At 39.6% G+C, this 23,756-nt stretch overlaps 1 protein-coding gene and 1 long non-coding RNA gene across 2 annotated transcripts; both read right to left on the bottom strand.

Annotated features, from left to right (window-relative positions):
• Positions 1-308: 308 nt before the first annotated feature.
• Positions 309-23,671, bottom strand: LOC145439055 (proto-oncogene tyrosine-protein kinase Src-like). The gene is made up of 11 exons (XM_080316523.1): positions 23,421-23,671; positions 21,711-21,822; positions 18,587-18,685; positions 18,295-18,398; positions 17,585-17,734; positions 12,042-12,197; positions 10,953-11,086; positions 8,843-8,962; positions 1,415-1,700; positions 896-1,041; positions 309-615 (listed from the first exon to the last, which is right to left on the bottom strand). Exons 1-11 carry the CDS (start codon positions 23,581-23,583, stop codon positions 553-555), a joined length of 1,533 nt encoding a protein of 510 aa, XP_080172649.1. The 5' UTR covers positions 23,584-23,671; the 3' UTR covers positions 309-552.
• On the bottom strand, positions 2,652-8,836 carry LOC145439064 (uncharacterized). Its single transcript, XR_013915086.1, has 2 exons — positions 4,318-8,836; positions 2,652-4,228 (listed from the first exon to the last, which is right to left on the bottom strand). It is a non-coding gene; the product is annotated as an uncharacterized LOC145439064 (long non-coding RNA).
• Positions 23,672-23,756: the final 85 nt, after the last annotated feature.

Genomic DNA, 23,756 nt, shown 5'->3' with positions numbered 1-23,756 from the left:
CAGGATTTGTTGTAAACAAATATAAGGGGGTAGTTCATTTGGAACTAATCCAGCAATCGTTTTGCATAAGAAGAAATTATCTTTGATTTTCGAAACGTTTTAAAAACGTTTCCTCAAATAAATTGATTAGTTTTGGATCCCTCTTTCCAAATCCCATTCCATGATAAGTGCAATCAGAGTTATATTATCATTTACATCTTAATGGGCACGTGAACGTGATGTTTTCCCCATTTTGACTTATATTTAATGCTGAACTATAGAGACACTGCGTAGAAAACGACTAAATTCGCGTTTGTCAACAATTACCGCTCAGTTCAGTCAAATATATATTCGTATAAACAAGCATCGCCATCGCATTACCACGTGAATAGATTTTTAAGCAACTCCATTGTAAGTGCGTCGTGATCGTTTACATTAATTTTAGTGTGCCACAAGTCGAAAAGGGTTGGGAATCAGCACTGGCGTATAGATAGTGCCCATGCATTGAGTCGCGGAAAATAAAAACAGCATCGGTTCGATGTTCATTTTCACAATCAATTCAAGTCAACGAATTCAGGTATCCGGAGAAAACGGTTGGTATTCTTGAGATGTCGAAACCATTTCGTCAAAGATGTCCTAAAAAATACAACATTTCGTGGTATAGAGAATTGAATAGGCCTAATATCCGCAAGATTACTGATGTACTATTATTATAAGCCTGGGTCATCAAACGTTCAACCCAGGGCCACATGTTCACAGTATACGACGTGCTGGCCTATAGGTACCGATAGACATATTTAACGCAGCTCAAAATAAATCCAACAGTTTTATACTCAATTCTGAATACCTATGACTTACTATGTTGCGAATCACGTACATAATATCACACATATAACATATCATAGGCATGTCTTACATATAGCTCTGCAAAACTTGGCCTCTCGGATTCTTTTTCTTTCCAACATCGAAGCATTATTTGATATATGTCTTCCGTACATTCTGGTGGTTTAGGCATCCTGTACCCGTCTTGTAATTTTGGTTGAACTTCAAATCTTTCTAAATCTGCCAAAATGTAACGCGCTCGCATACCAAATTAATCTCGGGTATCTCAAGTCATAAAATAGGGTGAATCGGAGCAGAGTGTTTAACGAATATTAACGTACGTATAGAACCACGACAAAACGCTTTGCATTTAATCTTCTATCTTATTCCTCCAAGACACATATTTTATGTTGTCTTAATCTGTCCTATTAATTTTTTTTCAATCAATCGATTCGACTGGGTAGAGGGAGAGGAACAAATACACGCCGATATTTATTTCCGGCTTTCATCAGCCATGTCGAAAAAAGATGAAATCAGTACCATGTTGGTCTGCATTCACACATAAATGTACAACATATGTATATGTTTTCATTTCCCATATTACCACACGCACTGGGATAAGGAACGGCTCCTCTGGTGAAGATTTCCGACATCAAAACTCCGAAGCTCCAAACATCCGACTTTATGGTGAAACGCTTGAATCTGAGAGACTCTGGAGCTGTCCACTTTACGGGAAACTTGGCTCCCTCACGTGCTTGGTACAAATCGTCTTTTATCAGTCTCGATAAACCGAAATCGGCGACTTTACAGGTTTGTGAGTCCCCGACGAGAACGTTGGCGGCCCGTACATCGCGATGAATGTACTTTTGTTGTTCGATATATCTCATACCGCAAGAGACCTAAAATAAATTGTATGTTGGATCGAGACTTCAGATAAGTTACAATACCGGAGCGATAGCTATCTTACGCAGAAGTGATCAAAGTAGACAGCGCTTTTACTCAAGTGGAGTTAAAAGTAACGCTGTAAATTTCTACTCAATTGCCATTAGAGCTATTTCCAAGACATGTCAAAATCTTTCATGACGGTGGTGGGGGTAGAAAATGGAGGTATCAATAATACTCAAGTCAGTAGTTTCAAAGAGATGATACAGTCTAGGGGTTGGACACTTCTAGCGGATAATCCCTGGATAAACCCTGACACTTAGGCAGGAATCCTGCAGTCAACCTCGGTCGGACTCGGACCCGCAACGCATTGGCGTCGCAGCTGTAGAGGGTACCACTACGCTATCTCGCCACTATAGTATAGCCTGTATAGGGGTTTTAACTTTCCATTGCTCGCACATACAATGCTAAGGTGTCGAATACAGGGGATAGGACTGACCATCTACTTTGACTGAAAAGCCAGATAAGGACTCATTGTTGTTTTAATATTGGACTAAAACAGCATTTTGATGATGAATTATTAACATACATTTTCATGCACGAATAGTTGTCGAAGAAATATTTGTCGACAGAATTAAAAGGATAGAAACATAGGTACTCTGTGTGGTGGGCAGAGACACACGGTAGTAAAACTTTCTATGAATAACGGATCTGATTTTCCTTCCCTTTATTTTAATGAAGCATGAAATGCGCCTAAATACCATTGCTACGAAGAAGCTGACATAGAGAAATACAAAGCAAACTAAGTGAAAGGTTAATGTGAAGTTAGGCAAGGTAATACAATCCCCCGTTCAGACATGGGGTGATTACTTCATGAATGTAATCGATTGCGATTACGATTACTTCTGAATGACGCGATTACGATTACGATTACAGCAAAATCAGGAAGTAGTCGATTACGATTACGATTACATTGGAAAAGTAATCACGATTACTCACGATTGCATTTATTTTGCATCTTAGTAGTTATATCGGAAGACAATATGTGGATTGCGCTGAAAAGGCCTAATGAGATAACAAACTTCCTTTAAAAAAAGATGCGTCATTGGCTTGTTACGTCATGGTGTACTGATTGCCCATTTTTATTGAGGTCGGTTTATCGCACCCAACGATTTGCATTCTTGCCAGGTCCATAACCGCCGCCCCCCAAATTTCCCAACAGGGTAGGGAGGGAGATCGAAGGGGACTCAAAAGTATTTCGTAAACCAACGTAAATTATACAGTCTTTCGAGAGATTTAAATAACTTGAAAATTCTCTCTGGATAGCTTGATTTTGAAATGCATACGTCTCCCCCCAAAAAAAGTCATACATAATTTATACTAGGGTTGCATTTAAAACAAATGGTTGTTTAAAACACTTTGTTTAAGACACGTTTTAAACGGTGTTTTAAAAACAAAGGCTTGAAAAAAAAATTGGGTTTTTAAAGTTATTACATTATGCCATAATTGTGTAAACACTTTCCAAAAAACATTTTGTATGAGCCTACGGACAATTACCACCCGATTTGGCCGACGTACATCGATATGGGATGGTTGGAACCTTCAAAATAGTCTGTTCAACAGTTATAGTCTAGATATTTCGTCAAATGAGCTATATTTACCCTATATTTTCAATTGTTAATATCAATCCCCTAGGACGTCACCATTTTATATTCGTGACGTCGTGGTTAAAAAAAACAATTTTTAAACAAGGGCCTTGTTTTAAACATGTCTGTTTTAAATTGATTTTTGTTTTAAATGAAATCCTAATTTATAGTAATAGGCATTTAGGTGCCAGTCAATACCGTGCCACGACACACCAAAAGATATACGCAGTTTCGACCCACATGCGACTTCACGAAGTGTGCTACGAAAGAAAGATCTTGGTCGAAACTTAGGGTATGTGTCCATTGTCAATAGCCACGCTGGGTGGACGTGACTAATAGTACGGTCTTTCCAATCTGAGCTCATATTGCAAATGCCACCCGGGAACCCACAGAGTTTTAAAGACATGACAATTTGTGTGTGCGTATCACCAAAGTTCTTGCGCCACTTCAATATCCTTTGATTATATAACAGACCAGAGGTCACGAATTAACAACATAAACTAAAGTAATTATAACAAGATATCAGACGTTATAATTATGAATTACGTGCTCCCAGCTCTACAGGTAAATCTGACCATCGGGGCTAAGAGAGGATTAAAAATTAATATTAATATAATGCAATTACTAATAATATTGACGAAATTCAGTCTTCAACTTGAAAATACCACCCTATGGGGCCAAAGACCAAAGTTTGGAATCTGGGACGAATTGCTGTTTAGGTCCAGATTCTAGCCACAACCCACGCTAACATGGTATAGAAGCCCATGGCCATGGCGGCAGGTCCCAATGTTGAGTAAAGAATTATGAAATAACGATTGACGCACGTTTCAAGTAGAGTCATATGAGAATAAGATGCCGCCGGGGCCCGATGAAGCGAACATAAAATTATGCCTTCAACTCTATACAGATAATGTACTGCAAGCTGCCGTTACGAGAAACGGCAAAGACGGCTCGGTTATGATATATATCATTAGCTGTTGATTTTCACTGCTTCCTTGTGGAAACCGTAATGTTTTATTTGGCGAGTACAAAATTTCAAATCTTTGTCCGGTGTACGTACGTAGTACATAGGCCTACTGCTCGCCGAGAAGCAACGGTCAAACTGCGTTTAACTAAGCAATAAGCATAGCCAAACATCAATACATAAGTTACTATTTTAAACTTGGCAGAATGGAAATTAATTATCCTGCTGCGAGGGAGTGGCGTGTGGAACGTGTTGATAACCTGATATACAGCACGGCGGGTGTTTTTACAATCACACTAATGTAGGCTACGTACATCGGATATCTATTAAATGTGGATACTTACGTAATGACGAGCAAAGCTAATATGCTACTTCTGACGTAATAATGAGCAATAGCATTTGGAAATCAAACGTGTGTGCTATCGCGAACGTGGAATAATATCTCTTGGTATGTTCACGAATGTTCAGTTATGTCATAGTTCTTGTAAAAATAAAAACGTAATCGTTCTTTCACTAAGAAATCGATTAGATATGCGAAGTAGTCGATTACGATTACGATTACTTTGGAATTTTTTCGAATGTAATCGATTGCGATTACGATTACTTGAAAATGCTGTAATCGTCGTAATCGATTACGATTACTAATCGCGATTACCCCATGTCTGCCCCCGTTATACAATTTTTTACACATATGGATTACATATCTGAAAAATCCTCATATGATCTTCATAAATTTTATCACGACACAAGTTGTGGTCTTACTCCATTACGAATAACCCGATGCAACTTATTATAGTGACAAAATACCGATATTTATGACATATATTCAATCTTATTCATTACAGCGTCGTTCGTAAATACTAAAGCTGTTTCGAACGTAGTTCTATCACAATTTAGTGCACCGATAAACACTGAATGCGTACCACTTTTCTCTGCAGAGAGTATAAATCTGCCAGCCCTTTTAGACTGATTACTGTTTTAGTCGGGAAAGATTTTTATTATCAGTTGTCAATCGTATCAGCAGCCTAGAAGACGCGTTCATAGTTACCACGATGTTGAGAAATTCTGAAATAATTTGTCAGCAGATACATCATCCGTACTAAAAGCAGATTCAATTCTTTTCATTGGTATCGCATATATTGTCCATTTTATGGCCTGTTTCATGATATCGATTTAGTGGGGACAGCTAAACACTGAACCAGGGACAGTCAACCCGTGTCCCGGAGCCAAATGTGGCCGTGAGAAGGTTTTAAGTGACCCGCAAGTTACTCCTCGAAATTGGTCGTATATTATTATCAAACACTAAATTCCCCAGGCAATTTCTGTGATCTTGCGAAAACGACCAAAACTTTGATTTAACTGGCCACCAAAATTGGGGTGTTGATTACTAAAATATCCTATATCCAACGCATTGGCGTAGCCAGGGACCAGCCACATTTTTCCTAGCAAAACAGACTAACCAATTGGTAAATATCAAATATAATTAGATTATAATAATTCGTTGTCCTGATATTTGTTCGCTGATGCCGTATTATATAAATAAAACGTAATTTAGGAAAATCTTCCAGCACTCCGAACTATTATCCTACTGCTTACCCTACATTACATGGATAGAACAGCTACCATGTCTTACAGTTGTTATTAATAGCAGGCGTTTGTGACGTAGAGCTAATTGCTACTTCATATCGATAGGGAATCACATTAACCTCCTAAATGGTATTTTGTGGACTTCGTGTAGGCCTATAAGCTCCACGCAAGATGTCTAGCACTTCTTTGCCACATTTCTGTGTTATGCTCGCAAATACTTTAACCTCCCCTGTAAGCACCGGTGTACCAGCTGGCTATACTCATGAGAGGCCGCATCATTGCGTTCAGAATCCCACGTCCCTTTCAAGATACCAGTATATAGGCCTATACTGCTAGAATTCCTTGATATAATTGATTGTTTCTCGGTACAAGGAATATAAATTTTCATTGGCGTTTTTGCATCGACAGCCCAGAAGAAAACCTAGCTCAATATTTGTTCGCGTAAATTTAGAACTTAAAATTAATGGGAAGACCAAAAATACCTTTAACCAGGACTACATCGTCTTGCAGCATTTTTACTTTCGGTGGTCATCATCATCAGAACATTCATTCCGTATCAATGATCTATATCCACCTACTATAGTTGTTGAATCGACTATTTTGAGGGATAAAACCATCCCATATCGTATACGTCGGCTATAACGGGTGGTAATCGTCGTCCTTAGGCTCATACAACATGTTTTATTTAAGTTTTTACATAATTATGGCATAATTATACAACTTAATAAATATACAGTCTAGGGGTTGGACACTTCTAGCGGATGATCGGAAGGGAATACAGTCGGAACGCAGGGTTCATCTTCATGGCTAACGCGAACTGACTATAATGCCAGTACAAATAGGTCTAAACTTCTAAAGCCGAGGTCGCCAACTCAAAACGGGTCGCGGGTCACTTCTCAAATTTCGTAAAGGCCGCGGCTGCAAGAATACAATGTCGAGACAAAACAAGCCACATCGTGTAGAAACCACGTTTCTAAAACTTCACGTCAGTACAACGGTATTGGCTTCCACATGGGCGACGGTTACAGTGACCACAAAAGAAATAATATTATATTCATGAAATATAAATGCAGAAACATATCATAATTATTACATTCATTTTATTTTCAACTATGAGCCGCACACGATACCTGGCAACTCTTTTGGTGAGTATAAGGAATCAATGTTAGGGCTAGTGAGACACGGTACTAGCTGGAAGACTATCTCCTCGTAAAGCTTGATCATGTGGGGACTGGGGAAGCCCTAAGCCGTTTTTTAAGCGTCTCGTTCTTGGGAGTGTCTGGTTCATCGTACGTCAAGGCAATATGCTTATCAGGGTTGTAATTAGGGCTGCGCAAAATCGAGCACCTGAGTGATTCGATTCTGAATCGAGTAATATGCTTCGAGTCGAATATATCGAGTATCACTCATTATGACGTCATAACAAAATGTAATACGTCAAAGCTCAAATATGTACCCATTGTACCGTTTATGCGATCACAAAGAATATAATGTCTGTTCTCCATCTCATAAAAGATGCTTTGGTATTTTCCGACCATACCGATTTCATTCCATTTGGTGACAGTGGTGTGAGATAACCATGAATTTGAAAACGTGATACGTCCAGTAACCTTGGTAGCTTTTGTACTATATGTTTCGTATGCTACGATACCGCCAATCATGGTTTCAAGGCTTCAATAGTGAAAATTAGTATCGAAACTATAATTCTGGTTCTGGTTTCAGTGGCGACGTGCGTATAATTTCAGTACTCAAAAAATTCCTCTTTTACTACTCGTCTCGAATCAATAAAATTAATACACGATTCAGGTACTCGAATCATTGAGCCCAGCTCTAGTTGTAAGGACTCGAGTCACTATTTTCTGATGACTCGACTTGACTCCAGTAATTTTCTCAAAATTTTCTCAAAATCTATGTATTGACTCGACTTGGACTCGAGTCATTTTGCATGACTCGAACCAAGTCATATGACTCGAGACTAAGACGGCCAAGACCGACATCAATTGTAATTTCAAAGAATAGTAACCACAGTAAAGTAACCACACTATTGCAATTTCGTCTATTTGCACTCTTACTTCAAAGTGTGACCAGAAACTGCTAGAAGTGAGGAAAATTGATGCGAGCCATATCTGCGAACCATTCGGTATCACCAAACAGAGTTATAAAAAGAGGGTATAACAAGACTGAACATTCAACACAATGACTTGGACTCGGACTCGAGCCATAGTACCACGACTCACCCTCGAAACTCTGCTCGCTAACTTGGACTCGGACTTGACTCGGTGGTGAATTGAAAATGACTCGACTTGACTCGAGTCAAAACTATAAAAGTGAGATTGACTCGTGACTCGGAGCCGTGTGACTCGGTTACAACCCTGATGCCCATTCATATCAGATGATTCCCCCTCGATGTTGTTGCCATCGCCGAATCAGGTTGATCTAGTGAGCAGTGGTAAAGTTGGGCATTGGAGAATAGCTTACTTTGGAATTTAAAAAATGCCTTACTTTAGAAATCTCAAATCAGATCGCGGGCGGCGAAAAAATGGCCACGCTCGCCGCATGCTGTTGACCCCGTTGTAAAGTACATTTAGTTACAGTGATTCAGGAGCTATTTCGACCAGGTTTTCTAACAATTCAGCTCATAAAAGTAATCCAAACACAGTCCAAACCTACTTCTTAAGGTACATAATTTAATGTGTGAAAGGTTAGAAGTTTTGCTAGGAGATTGTGAAGTATAGATATGCCATTAGAGTAAATATATAACACTTGAGAAAGTAATAGAAATAGGCAAAACCTATTGGGGTACTCTGAAAGTAGAATTACTCACTCACGCACATACACACACGTACGCACATACAATCACACACACACACACACACACACACACACACATTTCGTGACGTTAGCTGAGTAATAAATGGAGAAGTCCGAATATTCACAGCAGTAGAAAAGTGGCATTACGAACTTGAAGAGTCATGTAAAGATGATCTTGGTAATTGGTTGATTGCCCATTGCTACGAAGGTAATCCAATAGACTTCCATGCGGCATCAATTCGGTGATTATACAAATTGGCTCCTCCGAAACCTATACATCAGTGATCAACAAGAATTGTAACAGTCAGTTATCTATTTAAATGAAGTGTTTCAAATGAAATTTTAGTGTAAGTGCAACACTCTTGCGAACTCGCTATTAGGGAAGGGGATAATAATTCCGGCTAGCCACCAAGTTACTTTTAATGTAAACCGAGCCAGTCCGACTCTCATCTTATGATATACAGTTTTTTCTCAGTTTACTAGAAATAGGTACTCGTAAATGATTATTCTCATTTCAAGAATCCGTATTCGAAATCGGAATTGTGTCGGATTCGATTGTGAAGAAACAGGATGGAGGTCGGACTAGGGAATTTGTCGGTCCACTCCCACGAACTGTTAGTCTGCATCAGGGGTGTCAAACTCAAATTGTGTCGCGGGCCGGATTCGAACCTCCAAATCGCTCGCGGGCCGCACCATTCAACTAATTCGAAAATGTTACCTCGTGCTCTAACTTTTCACTTGATACTTCATTGTCAAGTATATACAGATAATAGTATATTACATATTGGCACGGATCATAGGGATTATGTTCTAGCACAGTGGTTCTCAAACTTTTTAAGACACGCCCCCGTTTATTATATGGAAAAATATCGCCCCACTCTTACCGTCATATCACAAAATGCAACCACAATGCCTGCAATCCTAACAGATGGTTTGGTGGCATTGAAGGTTATAACTGTTGATGAGAGAACTCTGAAATATGAAATTTGGACTATACACAGAGCTGAGCTGAAGAGAATTTCCGTTAACCGCTCCTGCGCTACCCGGTTTGAGTACTACTGTTCTAGCAAGTAGCAACACCTTTATTTGCGGACAATGGAATTGGCAATGACCATAACAATGATTGGTCGGTTGAATACGGATATGAACCGCCAATACACTGGCGCTAACGACGATATAAGTTGGAATATTTATATGCTCCCTCTCGTTTAGTCGTAATCTGGCGTTAGCCCTGCTTATGAGTAAGGAATACAAGATATTGAACTTATTAAAAATCCTAAATCGTGATTCAGGTTTGTCTGGAGGCTGGGCACCTTTTAAGTCGGTAGTGACACCACATTGAAACCACAGATATTTGAATTTTATTTTGTATAAGTAATTATATTTTACATGTTAACTATACATGTAGCGGTTTCGCATTGGCGTTTTCGCTTCTATGAATTGTTTTGGTCTAATTTTACATAAATCTCTGAACTTAGTGTGGACCTTTTCGAAATTTGGTTACAATGTTACCGAGTTGTTCCCAATGGTAACTAGGGTGAAATCACAACACCGTGGCCTCATGGTAATAATGTGGCCTATGTGAACATGCTCGACATTTGCTGTCTTGAAGGGATATTTGATGTAAGGATTTCCTACAAAAAACCTCTGCATGTGTTACAAATGTCCTGGATGATATAAAACTGTTTCAATATACTCAGAATTGCTCTGCGAGTCGGATGAAATGGTTTGGCAGGCCGTATGTTTGACACCCCTGGTCTACACAGTCGTAATTGTACAGTTCATCGCAAAGAAGCGACGTCCTATCGTACTCAAGAACCAATCAAAAACAGTACAATTGCAGGAGCAATGACGTCATACAACGGACCGATAAATAGAGACAGTAGTTGGCCGATGCAAATATTTCTGCGGTGGCAGTTATCGGTCGGGGAGTATTCGACATGGTTGCCCAACATATGAGCCTGAGACATAATGAAAAACCACAGATCAGCATGTGACATTTTAGCATGATTCACCTGAACATATGGTTTCACAACCCCAAAACTTATCCTAACTCTCACCCTAACCCCGAAATCGACACTTGTATAAATCCTAACCCCATACCTTACCCTAATTAATCCTAAATCTAAAAACCACATCCGTCCCCAACATCAAATTTTACCCCAATGCTCATCGCATGCGTAAACGTCGCATGCTAAAGTGTCGCATGTTATTATCTTGCAAGCTCATATGCCCACGATCCATTCGACATAGATACATACCACGGCGTAGAGTGATACTAGGTTAATATGGCGAAGTCTTTTCATTACTGTAGCTTCTTGCAAAAATTCTTCTGGGGACATTGTTCCTGGTTTCAAAGTCTTGATTGCAACTTCCGTATGTTCGTTCCACCAACCTTTGAACAAAAGTTATAAATATATACATAGCGAAAAAGAACCACATACGATTTCCCAATAAGAGCACAATATGCTAAGTTTGGAATTGTGAAAGTGCGATATGATATTAAGGAAATCGCGTGGGCTATATATGCAGGTTTAAGGAACGTTTCACCCTGCTGTATCATATCAACTAACGAGAGAGAGAGAATCTTTATTCGTCCACATTGCAAATCAGCAAAAATAAAAATATAACATGGTGAATTGCTATCAAGTATCGGAAGTCATATGGAGACTATTCCATTCGAACGTCACACAATATAGGATTGGAGTGTAAACCCATATTTTACTTCAAAATACAATGATAGATTGACTTGTTTATTAAGACAAACCTATAGGATTATAGTCCCTTCGAGGTGGCGCGTTCCGTCCCAATATAGTGGCAACCTCTGAAAGACTGTTTACTTGCTATTATGTCACAGGGACGGATCTAATAGGAGTAAATTAGTTTACCCGCGTGCCATGGAATATTTTTTGGAAGCGGAAAGTGAGTCAAAGTGAACATTTTTAGAACTACGGTGTACTAAATCCAACTTCTAAACAACACACAAAATTCATATCGACACTTGCTGAATGATTTATTCGGAATTATCGCTACAAACCGATATCGGCACTATTGGGTAAATCTGCTTCACGTCTCGTAAACAATTGAATAGTATATTCATATTGAAATGAACCCGAATATTTTCGGCTGACCCTCGTCAGGGGTAATAGTCAGCCGAAGATTGGGGTTCATTTCAATATGAATATACTATCCAATTGTATATTGAAGTTCTGTGCCTCCAAAAAGATCTTTTAAACACTACTGCGATCCGTGTATATAAATACAGGAATTTGACCGAGCCGTACAATATAACCGAACAGTCAATAACAGACATTGCGCATTGTATCAAATCGCGGTAAACGCTCACGTACCTTTGAATACCTCTCCAAAAGCTCCAGAACCAAGTTTCGTATCAAACGTAAGAGTATCTCGGGATATCTCCCAAACATCTTTGGCAAATGGTGCTTTGGGTTTATCCGCAAGCTTGTAAGGACGCGAAAGCCGACAGCATAGCCCATCCGATTCGTCTATTGAAGCATATATATTTTTATTTGGCTGTTTCTCACTTGACCTGAAAATAAGCCGTTCTGGCTAAAAGAACAATGACGCTTGATATCGATTACTATCTCCAGATTGTAGATGCTGGATGTACAAGCCGGTTCATCCACGCATATGATTTTGATTACATGTCATAAAATGTTTCCTTATTTGTGAATGAATAGCTGCTTATGCCCGTTGATCTGCGATTTTCGGTCGGCATCTATTAGGCTGCACTGCACATATTTAAATATTTATCGCGGACACTTTACGATGGTTCTCGGAACTACGACTTCAAACTTTTCAATCTACCGACATCAACTCTGACTCCGACACCGAAAACCTTTACACCAGGGGTGGGCAATTATTGTCCTCCGCGGGCCAAATGAGAAGTAGAAAATACGTTGGCGGGCCGAGTGAAAAATCTTAGCTACATTCTCCAACGTATTTTAATTTTATTTCTGAATTACATTGCTAATAAATGATGCTCAGTGAATGTGTTGATGTTAGGCAATGAGAAAGCGGCGGTTAATTAAAACATATTTATATGCCGTCATGATTCGAAACAATGTTAAAAATGATACATTTTAACTCTCTTCAAACCCCTATGCACGTTCTTCTATTAAGACAATAAAGCAGTGGTTCCAAAACTTTTTTCACGTCCCCCTTTTATGATGGTGAAAATTTTCGTACCCCCCTAATCCTATCATGATATCACAGCATTAAAAAGAGCAACCAGAATGCTAGCAATTCCAACGGATGGTTTGGAGGCATGGAAGATTATAGTTGTTGATGAGATAATTCTGTTATATCAAAGTCGGACAATACACAGAGCATTAACTACCCTGAGCTGGGGGTAAATCGCGCGGAGCGCGGAAAAAATATTTAACTTGGGCTTCGCGCCTCCCTTCAGATGTTTTCACGCCCCCAGTTCGAGAACCACTGCACTGGAAAGTATATGGGATAGTACAAAGCTTGTCTTGGTCGCTGCATTCTGAGCAGTGTGCAGATCAATTAGCCTTGACGTTGAGCGAAGTTTGCAGCTTTTCTGAGATTTTCCCTCCCTTGATCGAGAGTTTCGTGTTTTTGTCATAATTAAAATGCCTAATCTCTGCGAAATGCCCGGCAAAAACCAAAAGACGGGTTTACCGGGTTTAACTCCAGCAATATTTAGTGCTTTAAACCTTCTTTGAATTTCAGCTTTTGGCTTTCTCTTTTTGACATGCCCGTTTATCCTTTATGGGTGTTGGGTTGAGTCATATATTAATCGCGAGCACTGATCGATTTCATGAATTAGGGATTTGGAAACAGCTCACGTAAGAATTTGATACACGTACCATACAATGCCTAATGAGACAATGGCAACGTAAAGGTTTGACCTAAACTATATGTAAAGGTTGATTTCCTGTAGATATAATTGCTACTCGCACTTTGCCGCTTTGACTTTATTTTGAATCTGGACTACGCATGCGAGGTACGTAGGCAGCGTAATTGTGGCATATTAATAAACATGCTTCAAAGTAAACGAATTTCCTGTTTAGTTGATACAGCCTATGGTTTCTGTCCACGCATCAACATTCAAAAAGCAGGTTTAATGTTATGAATTCCAAGCAACCTTTCGCGGGCCACACTGAATGGCTTCGCGGGCCGCACTTTGCCCAGGCCTGCTTTACACCGACTACGACTTTTATAATTTTCTCCACAAAACTCCGACTTCTGCATTTCTGTAAATCTACTTGGAAAATTTTCGCCGATATTACATATTCTGTAATTTTTATTTGTATAAAGTGAACGAACTTATTTTACCCGCAGAAAGAAATTACTAGGGATGGTGTGAACTCTTGAAAGGTTCAGGTTTGTGTGAACGCGAACCTTTTCAAAAAACGCGAACGTGAAGCTATGACTTCACGTGACATAGGCTCATGCTTCTAATTCCAACCCTATATTTCCGTGAAGTGATATATTGATGTACAGATACCTAGCGACGACTCAGGCCATATTATGCAATAATGCTGAAATGCATGCAGACTTTAAACGTCACCAAATGTATGCAGACTGTAAACGGGTTTTTATGCCTGCTAACCCCGTAAACAAGTTATACAGTAGCCAACACCCTAATCGCACGGATTTGGTTTTTATGATACAATAAACATATCAAATCAAGATGGACCCTGTACGTCTGTGAAACAACGATGTAGGCTATTCTTTATATCGGTGTCATTGATTGATTGATTGGTTTAATAAGCATCATTTGCTGACGACCTACTTTTAGTGTATTTCGCTCTTGCTGTTGTGTGATTGCGGTTCAAGCTCACAGTAGACAGTCACCAAATATTCACAAACAGAAAGCTGAATATTTCGTGCAAACTTTTTTAACAAAGCAAGAACAGTTTTTGAGATCGGCAAGGCGCATGCTCGTTTAGTGTTGATTTTTATGATGCCAGTGCCATGCATAGTGGGGTCCGAAATTTTAATGCAAAGAATTTTAATTGAATAGTATATTCATGTTGAAATGAACCCGAATATTTTCGGCTGACCCTCGTCAGGGGTAGTCGTCAGCAACTAGTAGAGAATTCAAAAGAACATCGTATATCAACATCGTAGCATAAAATATGACGTCACCAGCACGAAATGTCGAATACGAGAGCGTTCAATGTACTATTTTTAGATGATACACGAACTCTTTTTGTTGACACAGCCTTGACTGGTGTATTTTGATAAAAGTCGACTCCAAGGTACACAAATGAAAGTGTGAATGGCCCTTTCCGAGTATGCGAAATCTGTCGTCTCGCTAATTTTTCGCACATGCGGGATTATCCAACAAGTGTTTGCCAATTGCAGAATTTATGGCCTTTGATTGTTCCGCATCAATCTTGAGCGGATGAGTTAAGGGTGAGCTTTTCACCGAGCGTGTTCTAATGAATCTAGGGACATGCTGATTGATGCGTTCCTGCAAGCGCTTTGACGTTCTTCCCACGTAGCCACAATCACAGCGACACTTAAATTCGTAAACTATTGCCTTGTTGAAGTGCGGGAAGCATGTCTTTGTTACGTGTTTCAGGAAGCAGTTGCGTTGTCGTGAAAATCACGTTGGTCTTCACTGTGTCGTAACACTTATTGACTACTCACTAGGGCTCTTCAAAAATGAATTTTTTTCTCAAATCGTACTGGCTACTTGATAAAATTGCTAGGTTACCTAATTTAAGCCTACACACAAAATTTGGTTCAATTCCAGCCAGTAACCGCTTTGCTACAGGAGAAGAAAGTTTCTATTTATTATATAAAAATAAATATTGAAAAATTTGAAAATTTTCTGTTCACCCCATGAAAGTGTTAGGCTGTCGATAGAACCGATGCTCACCAAATATGGTTCAATTCCAACCAGTGAAAGCGGAGTTATGGCCGTCGAAAAATTTGGATTTGAATAAAATAGTATTTACGGTGACCGATTCTTTCTTTATTTATTATAGATGTGCTCACCGTAAATACTATTTTATTCAAATCCAAATTTTTCGACGGCAATAACTCCGCTGCCACTAGTTGGAATTGAACCAAATTTGGTGAGCATCGTTTCTATAGACAGCCTAACACTTTCATGGGGTGAACAGAAAATTTTCAAATTTTTCATTATTTATTTTTATGTAATAAATAGAAACTTTCTTCTCCTGTAGCAAAGCGGTTACTGGCTGGAATTGAACCAAATTTTGTGTGTAGGCTTAAATTAGGTAACCTAACAATTTTATCAAGTAGCCAGTACGATTTGAGAAAAAAAGTCATTTTTGAAGAGCCCTACTGCTCACATCAATTGCTTTTCAAAGCGGGTGGAAATAGGCCCTATCCAAGGTAGATGGATGTAAACATCTTTGGTTGTTCGTTCGGTAGGCTTGTTGACTTTTCTGCGTTGAATTGCGTTACTTTCCTCTCTATGCCGCGGTTGATGACATGTTCAGGGTAACCGTTATCAAGTAAGATTTTTCGGATATTGCCAAGTTCTAAGTTCAGTTTATTACCAGAACATATCATCAACGCTCTATGCACGAGGGTGCGTATGAGCAGACTTGGACAACTAGAAAATTTTCAGCTTTTCCAAACTAGATTAGAATTAGATTACTGGCATTTCGCTACAATTTAGTGAAATTAGACAACTAGAATTATCTAGTTATCCAAGTCTGCCTATGCGGTTGATTTTTCTGCATCTAGGACTAAATGAATTCCAACGAAGGTATTGGCCAGTGAATGTCGCTTTGCTGAAGATGGATGTTTCAAATTTATTGGTATCATGCTTTTCGACTAAAACGTACAAAAATGACAATGAGTTATTTTGTTCTTTTTCAATTGTGAATCGCAGAGCCGGGCGAAGCGAGTTTAAGGAAATGAGAAATTTATCACAGCCCAACTCATTCCTGAATATGATAAAAGTACCGTCTACATATATCGTCGGCATAACAACGGTTTGACGGACACACGCACGGAGAGAAGCTCGCCCTCATAATATCCTACGGGAATGTTAGCCAAAATAGGTCCCAAGGGATATCCCATAGATATGCCATCTATTTGTTTATAGACAACATCGTTAAAGCTAAATTCAACAGAACAGGTAGCGGCCTGTAAGAGTTCAACGAAAACGTTACGCGGGAATGATGGTGGTCCTAGCTTACCGCCGTAAAGCGCGTTGGCACAAATATCAATAGTCTCTTGCAGCGGAACGTTTGTAAAAAGACTAGAGATGTCAAATGAGCCAAGGAACATTTCTGAATTCGGCAGGTTCAGGTTTCGCATCTCACTGGCGAAAGTGAACGAATCACGAACACATTCCGTGCCGTACAGTTCACGTACAGGTTCCAAGATAATAGTTGCTGACGATTACCCCTGACGAGTGTCAGCCGAAAATATTCTGGTTCATTTCAATATGAATATACTATTAAATTGTATGTTGAAGTTCTGTACCTCCCAAAAGCTGTTCAATGAATTTCAACAAAAGATGCCATAAGGACGAGAAAAATTGTAATGTATGAAAAAGGTTCACAGTGCAGAACCTACCAAGGTTCGCTTGTGAACGTGAGCCTTTAAATTTATGAGGTTCACACAGAGAACGCGAACGTGAACCTCAAGTTCATACCACCCCTAGAAATTGCGTTTATGAGGTATATGTTCGCAAAATCCTAAACAGCGTCTGTAACTGCAAAGGAACGTTTTGTACCATTTGAGAACTATTCGTTAGAGTCAGGGTATTCTTAGCAAATTCCGACTGAATAAAGAAAAAATTTAGTGAAACTCCGATTCCACGGCTTCGAACCCCACAGTCCTGATCGGAACATAAGTGTTCAACAATTGATGATATTAAAGTCTGGGCAAAACCAAAACAAAGTTAACTTACCGACATGATGCTGGACCAGGTCATGTAAATTAGTAAATTCATGATTGGCAGATAAAGAATATCCATGTGAGAGGGTCTTCGCAATTCGGTAGTGCATCACGACGCGCATTCCTTCGGGATTTACATTCAGCACAGACAACACAAACATTCCTGTGACATAAAACCACTTTACGGATCATTGTGCCAGCTTTGAAGACCTTATATTATCAAAGACAGGCGTTCAGGGGAGGCTTAACTGAGGCTCTGACGTCAGGATAAGTACAAAAGTGTGTAAACCTTCAGGGAGTGTGTATTTGTCTACTGATGGTCACAAATGACTTATCTTGAACATTCTTATACTAAAAATTACGCATTTCGTGTATTTATTGTTCACAATAGGACGAGAGGAGAGGTTAGTCATAGAACAGCCGAGCGCAACCTGTGATAGTGACCCGGAACCAGAATATATGATTACTATGGTATCAATCATATCCATTCCACTCCCTTAATCACGTTTAAAAAGATGTGTGGGACCATACTTCACGTCGGCATTCCAGAATACTGAGAATGTTGTCGTATACGTTTTACTGCTATCATTTTATTATTGGCGACGAAAACGTACGCTAGCAGTAAATATGACCAGACGATGAAAATTGAGAAGTGGCCACAGTAGAACTGAGAGTACGAGCACATACTGATATGGTGGATTATTTTCTCAGGTTACATCTTACCTTGTACTCTCTCACTTTCGCGAATGAGGAAAGTTCCTTTTTTGTTTGTGACATTGAGAAGGCGTCTTTCGGCATCTGCTCTCGCTAGCTTGCCACAATACCATCTGCAAAAAATTTATATTGTTTTGGAAAGTGTGTGTTTAGGGTTTAGTCAAGTTAGAGCTATAGAGCTTTGGCAGATGTCGTTGTGACTGCAAATAGATTATGTTGCCAACTTTTCCAACATTGCAAGTGAATGGCGATTATCAAGGACTTGACTGTGCGAATATAGATGCGCATTTGATGCTCTTACCCTTCTAGCTCCGGTGAATCCTGTAATGCGATGTAATTGCTTGGTATGTATCCTCGTCGACTCGTTTGAAGTGACTTTCCATACCACCAATCTTGTTGACTTCAAGTAAATAAATCATTTGGTCAGAAAATGCAGTTAAGTTGAGTGAGACATTATTCATCTTATATATCGATAAGATATATTGCAAATGTTCATGATCCGTCCCGTAACGCTACAAACGAAACCATCATCAAAAGCTTGTCGCGAGGGAGAAAGAAAGAGGGACTATTACATTTGGAAGAGGTCAATTTCTTTTGACCTCCGGTTGGTATTCTTAATTCAGCCGATACGATGCCGAGAGAGCAATTCAAATTTTAAATATATTGTTGTTTGATTGTAAAAAAATATATAATTCGACAGTCCAAATCAATACCATCAGACGTATACTCAGGACCGTAACAGCATTTCGTGATCCCCCTCCACATACACCAAAAACGTTGGTCTCGGGTCCCCCCTGGGGTCATATTAATCTAAACTTCTGGGGGGCCTCATACCCATACCTTCCTTGCAACGTACTTTTCACACTTACAGCTTACATGTTCTCGATGATCAACGTGCTGTTGAGTGTGGAGTCGGGCAAGGCGCAAAAATAGTGATTTCGGTCTATGCCAGTGGTTCCCAACGTGTGCGATATCGCCCCCCAGGGGGCGATTTGGCGGTCTAGGGGCCGAAAATGACGAAGGGGGCGATATGGGGGTGAAAATGGACAAAGGGGGCACATATACCGGTCAAACTGACGGGGTTGGTGTGCTTGAAACTTTTGGGCGAGTCGGTAGTAAATACTTTGTTGCACGTTTTTATTTCGTGGCCTCCAGTCTGCTATGCAGTCAAAATACATTGGAATTGTCAGGCAGAAACTCTTTGTGGCGAGATATCGTATAGTGGTATAATCCACAGCTGCAATATTAATGGGTTGTGTATTCTAGTCCGACCGAGGTCGAATCCAGAATTCTTATCTCAGTGTTGGAGGTTTATCTAGGCTCCTCGCCACGTGATCCGCATAAGCCAGCGGTTCTCAACCGGGGGTCCGCGGACCCCTAGGGGTCCGCGAAGCAATTTCAGGGGGTCCGCGAGACCTCTAAATTTTTAAAATGGCTGATCACGCATAATGTTCGTTTTATTTTTTAATTTGAGAAAGCAGTCGGCAGTTTCGCACCACAACTGCTAAAACCTCATGACTCATATCATCATCATAATCGTCTGACATGAACTATCGTAGTGCGGAAATTCATTTTTATTGCCAATTTTCCAATAACCTGCTGATACATACGTATTGCTGTTTAGAGACGTTCTGTTGGGGTTTGTGAAAAAAAATAAAAATATGGAGATAGTAACGTCCATCAGGGTGACTTCTTAGTGTCTGCGAAACCTTCTCGATTTGAAGTTGTCAGTCTCATCAAATTAGTGAACAGTGGTTTGAAATAAAAATTTCCGAAGTATTTCCCTAATTGGTCCCAATGTAGGGATTGAAACCTCGCCACGAAATCCATTTTATCCTGTGATATACCTAACCACTATTTGAACAGCTTCTTGGAGGTACAGGACTTCAATATAGAATTGTATAGTATAGTCATATTGAAATGAATCCGATTATTTTCAGCTGACACTCGTCATTAATCGGACAATGATATACTTGTTCTTAAAGCTCGGCTATCAGATTTGGCGCATTCTTCTTGCGGATGCCCTATCTTCAAGGCAAATTTTTCGATGCGCAAGGAGTGTTTCGTTGCTATCAAAGCATTACGCCCCAACCCTGAAATTCATATCACCAGTTATATTGGTACGAAGCCTTGTCTTGGTAATGTTCAATTGTTCATGGTCGAAAATGTTTGCTCGTAAATATATAAGTAAACCCGAACAGAACAAGTCGTTTCATGACAGTCCTTCTCAGGTTGGAAAACTTGGATCCATTCTTTGGCGCATAAAATTTGTAGATTAGATTAGATTAGGATTTCACTTTGACGGTAGAAACTCTCTGCAAATCGATCAAAATGCCATCGCGGACCGAATCCGGCCTGTGGTCCGAATGTTGCCCGTCCCTGCGCTAGATGCTGGACGTGATATGTTCATAAAATATATGTTTCTTCATTTTGTTGCCATAAATGTTGCGATCCCACCAAAAGTATCGTCGGAAGCGTCATGCGTTAATATTGCATTAGCCTCCATCTACCTTTGCGGAAATGGTTTTTGGCACTCCTCGTTTCATATCAAAACAAAGACGCGGATTTTCAAGACACGACCACGTACTTCAAGAAACATAGCAGCAAAATTAGATTTGAAATAATAAAAGTCTACCAATTTCTACATAAATAGTATGATGTTATTTTCAAGAAAAATCAATATTTTGCTGTTTATCACAAGCCTATAAAGTTCATAATTGCACAAAACAAATGAAGGTCGCACCATAATAGAGCTAAAATTGAACTAAATCTTGAGGGGGTCCGCGAGGGTCCGTGACGGTCAAAAGGGGTCCGCGAAGCCAAAAAGGTTGAGAACCACTGGCATAAGCGGTGTCTTATATAAGGCCTAAAAGTGGGACGTGCTCCAAGTCGATAAATACGGAATCAAAAATAACGTATATTGGACATATTCGACATATATCTCGGTTTTGGCCAACATGAGGCGGTTCTTTTCGGCCAAGGTTAGCTCGCCACCGAGCTTTCTGGCAGCACACCTCGCAGATGAGTCGCAGGCTGGTCAAAACATCATTGTCAACATCTTAGTGTGTTGTGACGCGATAATGGCCGACGCCGAACTGCCTAAATTATGCATTTCTTTCCTGAGGAGGGATCCTTGCATATTAATATCAGGATAGCTAGCGATAATACATCGCGCGAGTCTCATAGAAAGTTTTGAAAAAGTTGCAGATATATCCAAAAAATACTCCATGATTTATATTAGTTCGTGAAATAATCTGGGCCCCCTTCGATCTCGTCCCCCAATTGATGGGCGGGGGTTGTAGGCAGTTGCTGTTCTATGCATACGAAGTCCATGCAATTGTAATTACGCCCCCGTCTGGAGTAATGGTACGGGAATAAAGTAATTCTAGTTTTTATTACCAAATATTACACAATACTTCAATCACCTTTTATCAGTTATTATAAGACGCTCTCCAACTTGGATGGATAAATCTTCCTTGATACGCGCCACGTACTCATACAGAGCAACATATGTCTCCTGTCGCGGAGCAGGACTGCCTACAATTTGAAACATCATCGAGAGTAACTTACTACGAATGGTTCCAACCCTTGAAAACTTGAAACACATTGATAATTCTACAATTTGAAACTTTATCAAGAGTAAATTACTACGAATGGTTCAAACCCTTGAAAATTTGAAACACATTGATAATTCTAAATTACATATGACTTCATTACACAGCCCTAGCCGTAACGATGTAGTCCCGGTGAAAGGTGTTTTTGGGTCTAGTTATGACGGTGGTCGGGAGCCTTTTTCGTCAAAGGAGTCATATTTACCATATATTTTCAGCAGTCAACATCATTTCATTGTGACGTCACAATTAATGATTCGTGACGTCAAGGCGATAGAAAAGATAAAACGACAAAAAAAAACCCATGTTTTCAAAGAAGGGCCACATTTTAAACATGTTCGTTTTAAATTTATTTTTGTTTTAAATGTAGCCCTACCCGTAACCCTGCTGGTCACTATGAGCATCGACAACGGTACCGTGGAATACGCTAGTCCTGATACGATTAAACTCACATGCACATGCAGTTTGACGATAGCTCACAGGATTGCCTATTAATTTGGTCGTGATCTAAAGGTATCGCCAAGGTAATATAGGAAGTTTTGAGAATAATTTAATTTATAATCCATACGACCTTTCCATTGAATAATTTGCATGTGTGGTTGCAGGGCGAAGCCATTGCTGTCAACGTTACCGGTTACCGATTCAATGGAGTTCAAGGCATCAATTCGAAATTGCGTAAGGACTAAAATGTAGAAATTGTAGCCTACATAATACATAATAGTTTAATGTAGGCAGATCATTCAGTCCATATAATAGCTCGCTCGTATGCTCAACAATATTGAGCACCCAGACGTGGATATTCTAGTCGCCTCCTACCAGAGAGGGATACACTAGGTACTCAAGTGGTTGTTTTTTTAAACTATACTTTCAATTCTACTTAACAGTTTTAAGGTTACCTGCTTTTCACATTTTACAGATTGGGTTTTGTAAAGTAGAAAAAAGGGATAAATTTGCAACACTCTTTGGAATGAAATTGTCACTACCGGGGAAAATAACTTATGTATCCCAGTAACTGAATAGATCTTTTAAAAGTGCACTTATATTCGCAGTGTCACTATGATGATTTTGCATTAGTCGTGAAGATGTACTATAGTCATTTTAGAAAGTAGTCACTTCTGATCAACTGCTGAAAGTATGCGACACCTCGACCAAACCTACTTTTAGAAACTACGACTAGAGTATTTGCCATATCAACTTGAATTAGTTTGATATGTCTTGTAAATCGCTACTTCTACTTCCATTGGAACCTCACTTTGTAATTTCTACTTCTGCTTAACCGACGATCACTATTTCGACAATATCTACCTATGTTCCTTTTAAGCTGCGCACGTGCGCAAATGCGCAGTGCTGACATCTCAACTCACTAATACTACTGAGTGTATTAGGCCAGTCAGGGATATTTTACCGTTAAAGCCAGTGACAAATCTTCACAGCTAACCATTTACTCCTGGTTTAGATTCAAACAAGGATTTTAAGAGCTCAGCAAAAACTCTTTAATAGCACTACACAAAAATAGCATCTCACTTGCTTCTCTAGAATCTGGCGTACACTCAGTTTCATCTAGGTCGAAAGCTGAATTCGGTTGCGGTACATACTCATTCACGACATGAGGAGGGGGCGTACGTGGATCCGCATCTTTTGATGATGACTTCCCGAAAAGCCTTTCGAAGCAGTCACAAATCACCATATCAACTCAAATCATCTGGTCTGATTATACATTCAACTCTACCCATCTGAAGGGCAACGATATCCATATATATGGTACATGACCAAGAAATATGCAAGACGATCGAATCCACCATATGCTCATTGCTCACATTATGTGCTCCGGATTTGTGAGGCATTCAATATTGATGTTAA

This window comes from Botryllus schlosseri, chromosome 5, assembly GCF_051294905.1.
Source record: "Botryllus schlosseri isolate E-star chromosome 5, Bs_hap1, whole genome shotgun sequence".
Classification (NCBI taxonomy): Eukaryota; Metazoa; Chordata; class Ascidiacea; order Stolidobranchia; family Styelidae; genus Botryllus; species Botryllus schlosseri.
This window is presented reverse-complemented; position numbering and strand designations above follow the sequence as displayed.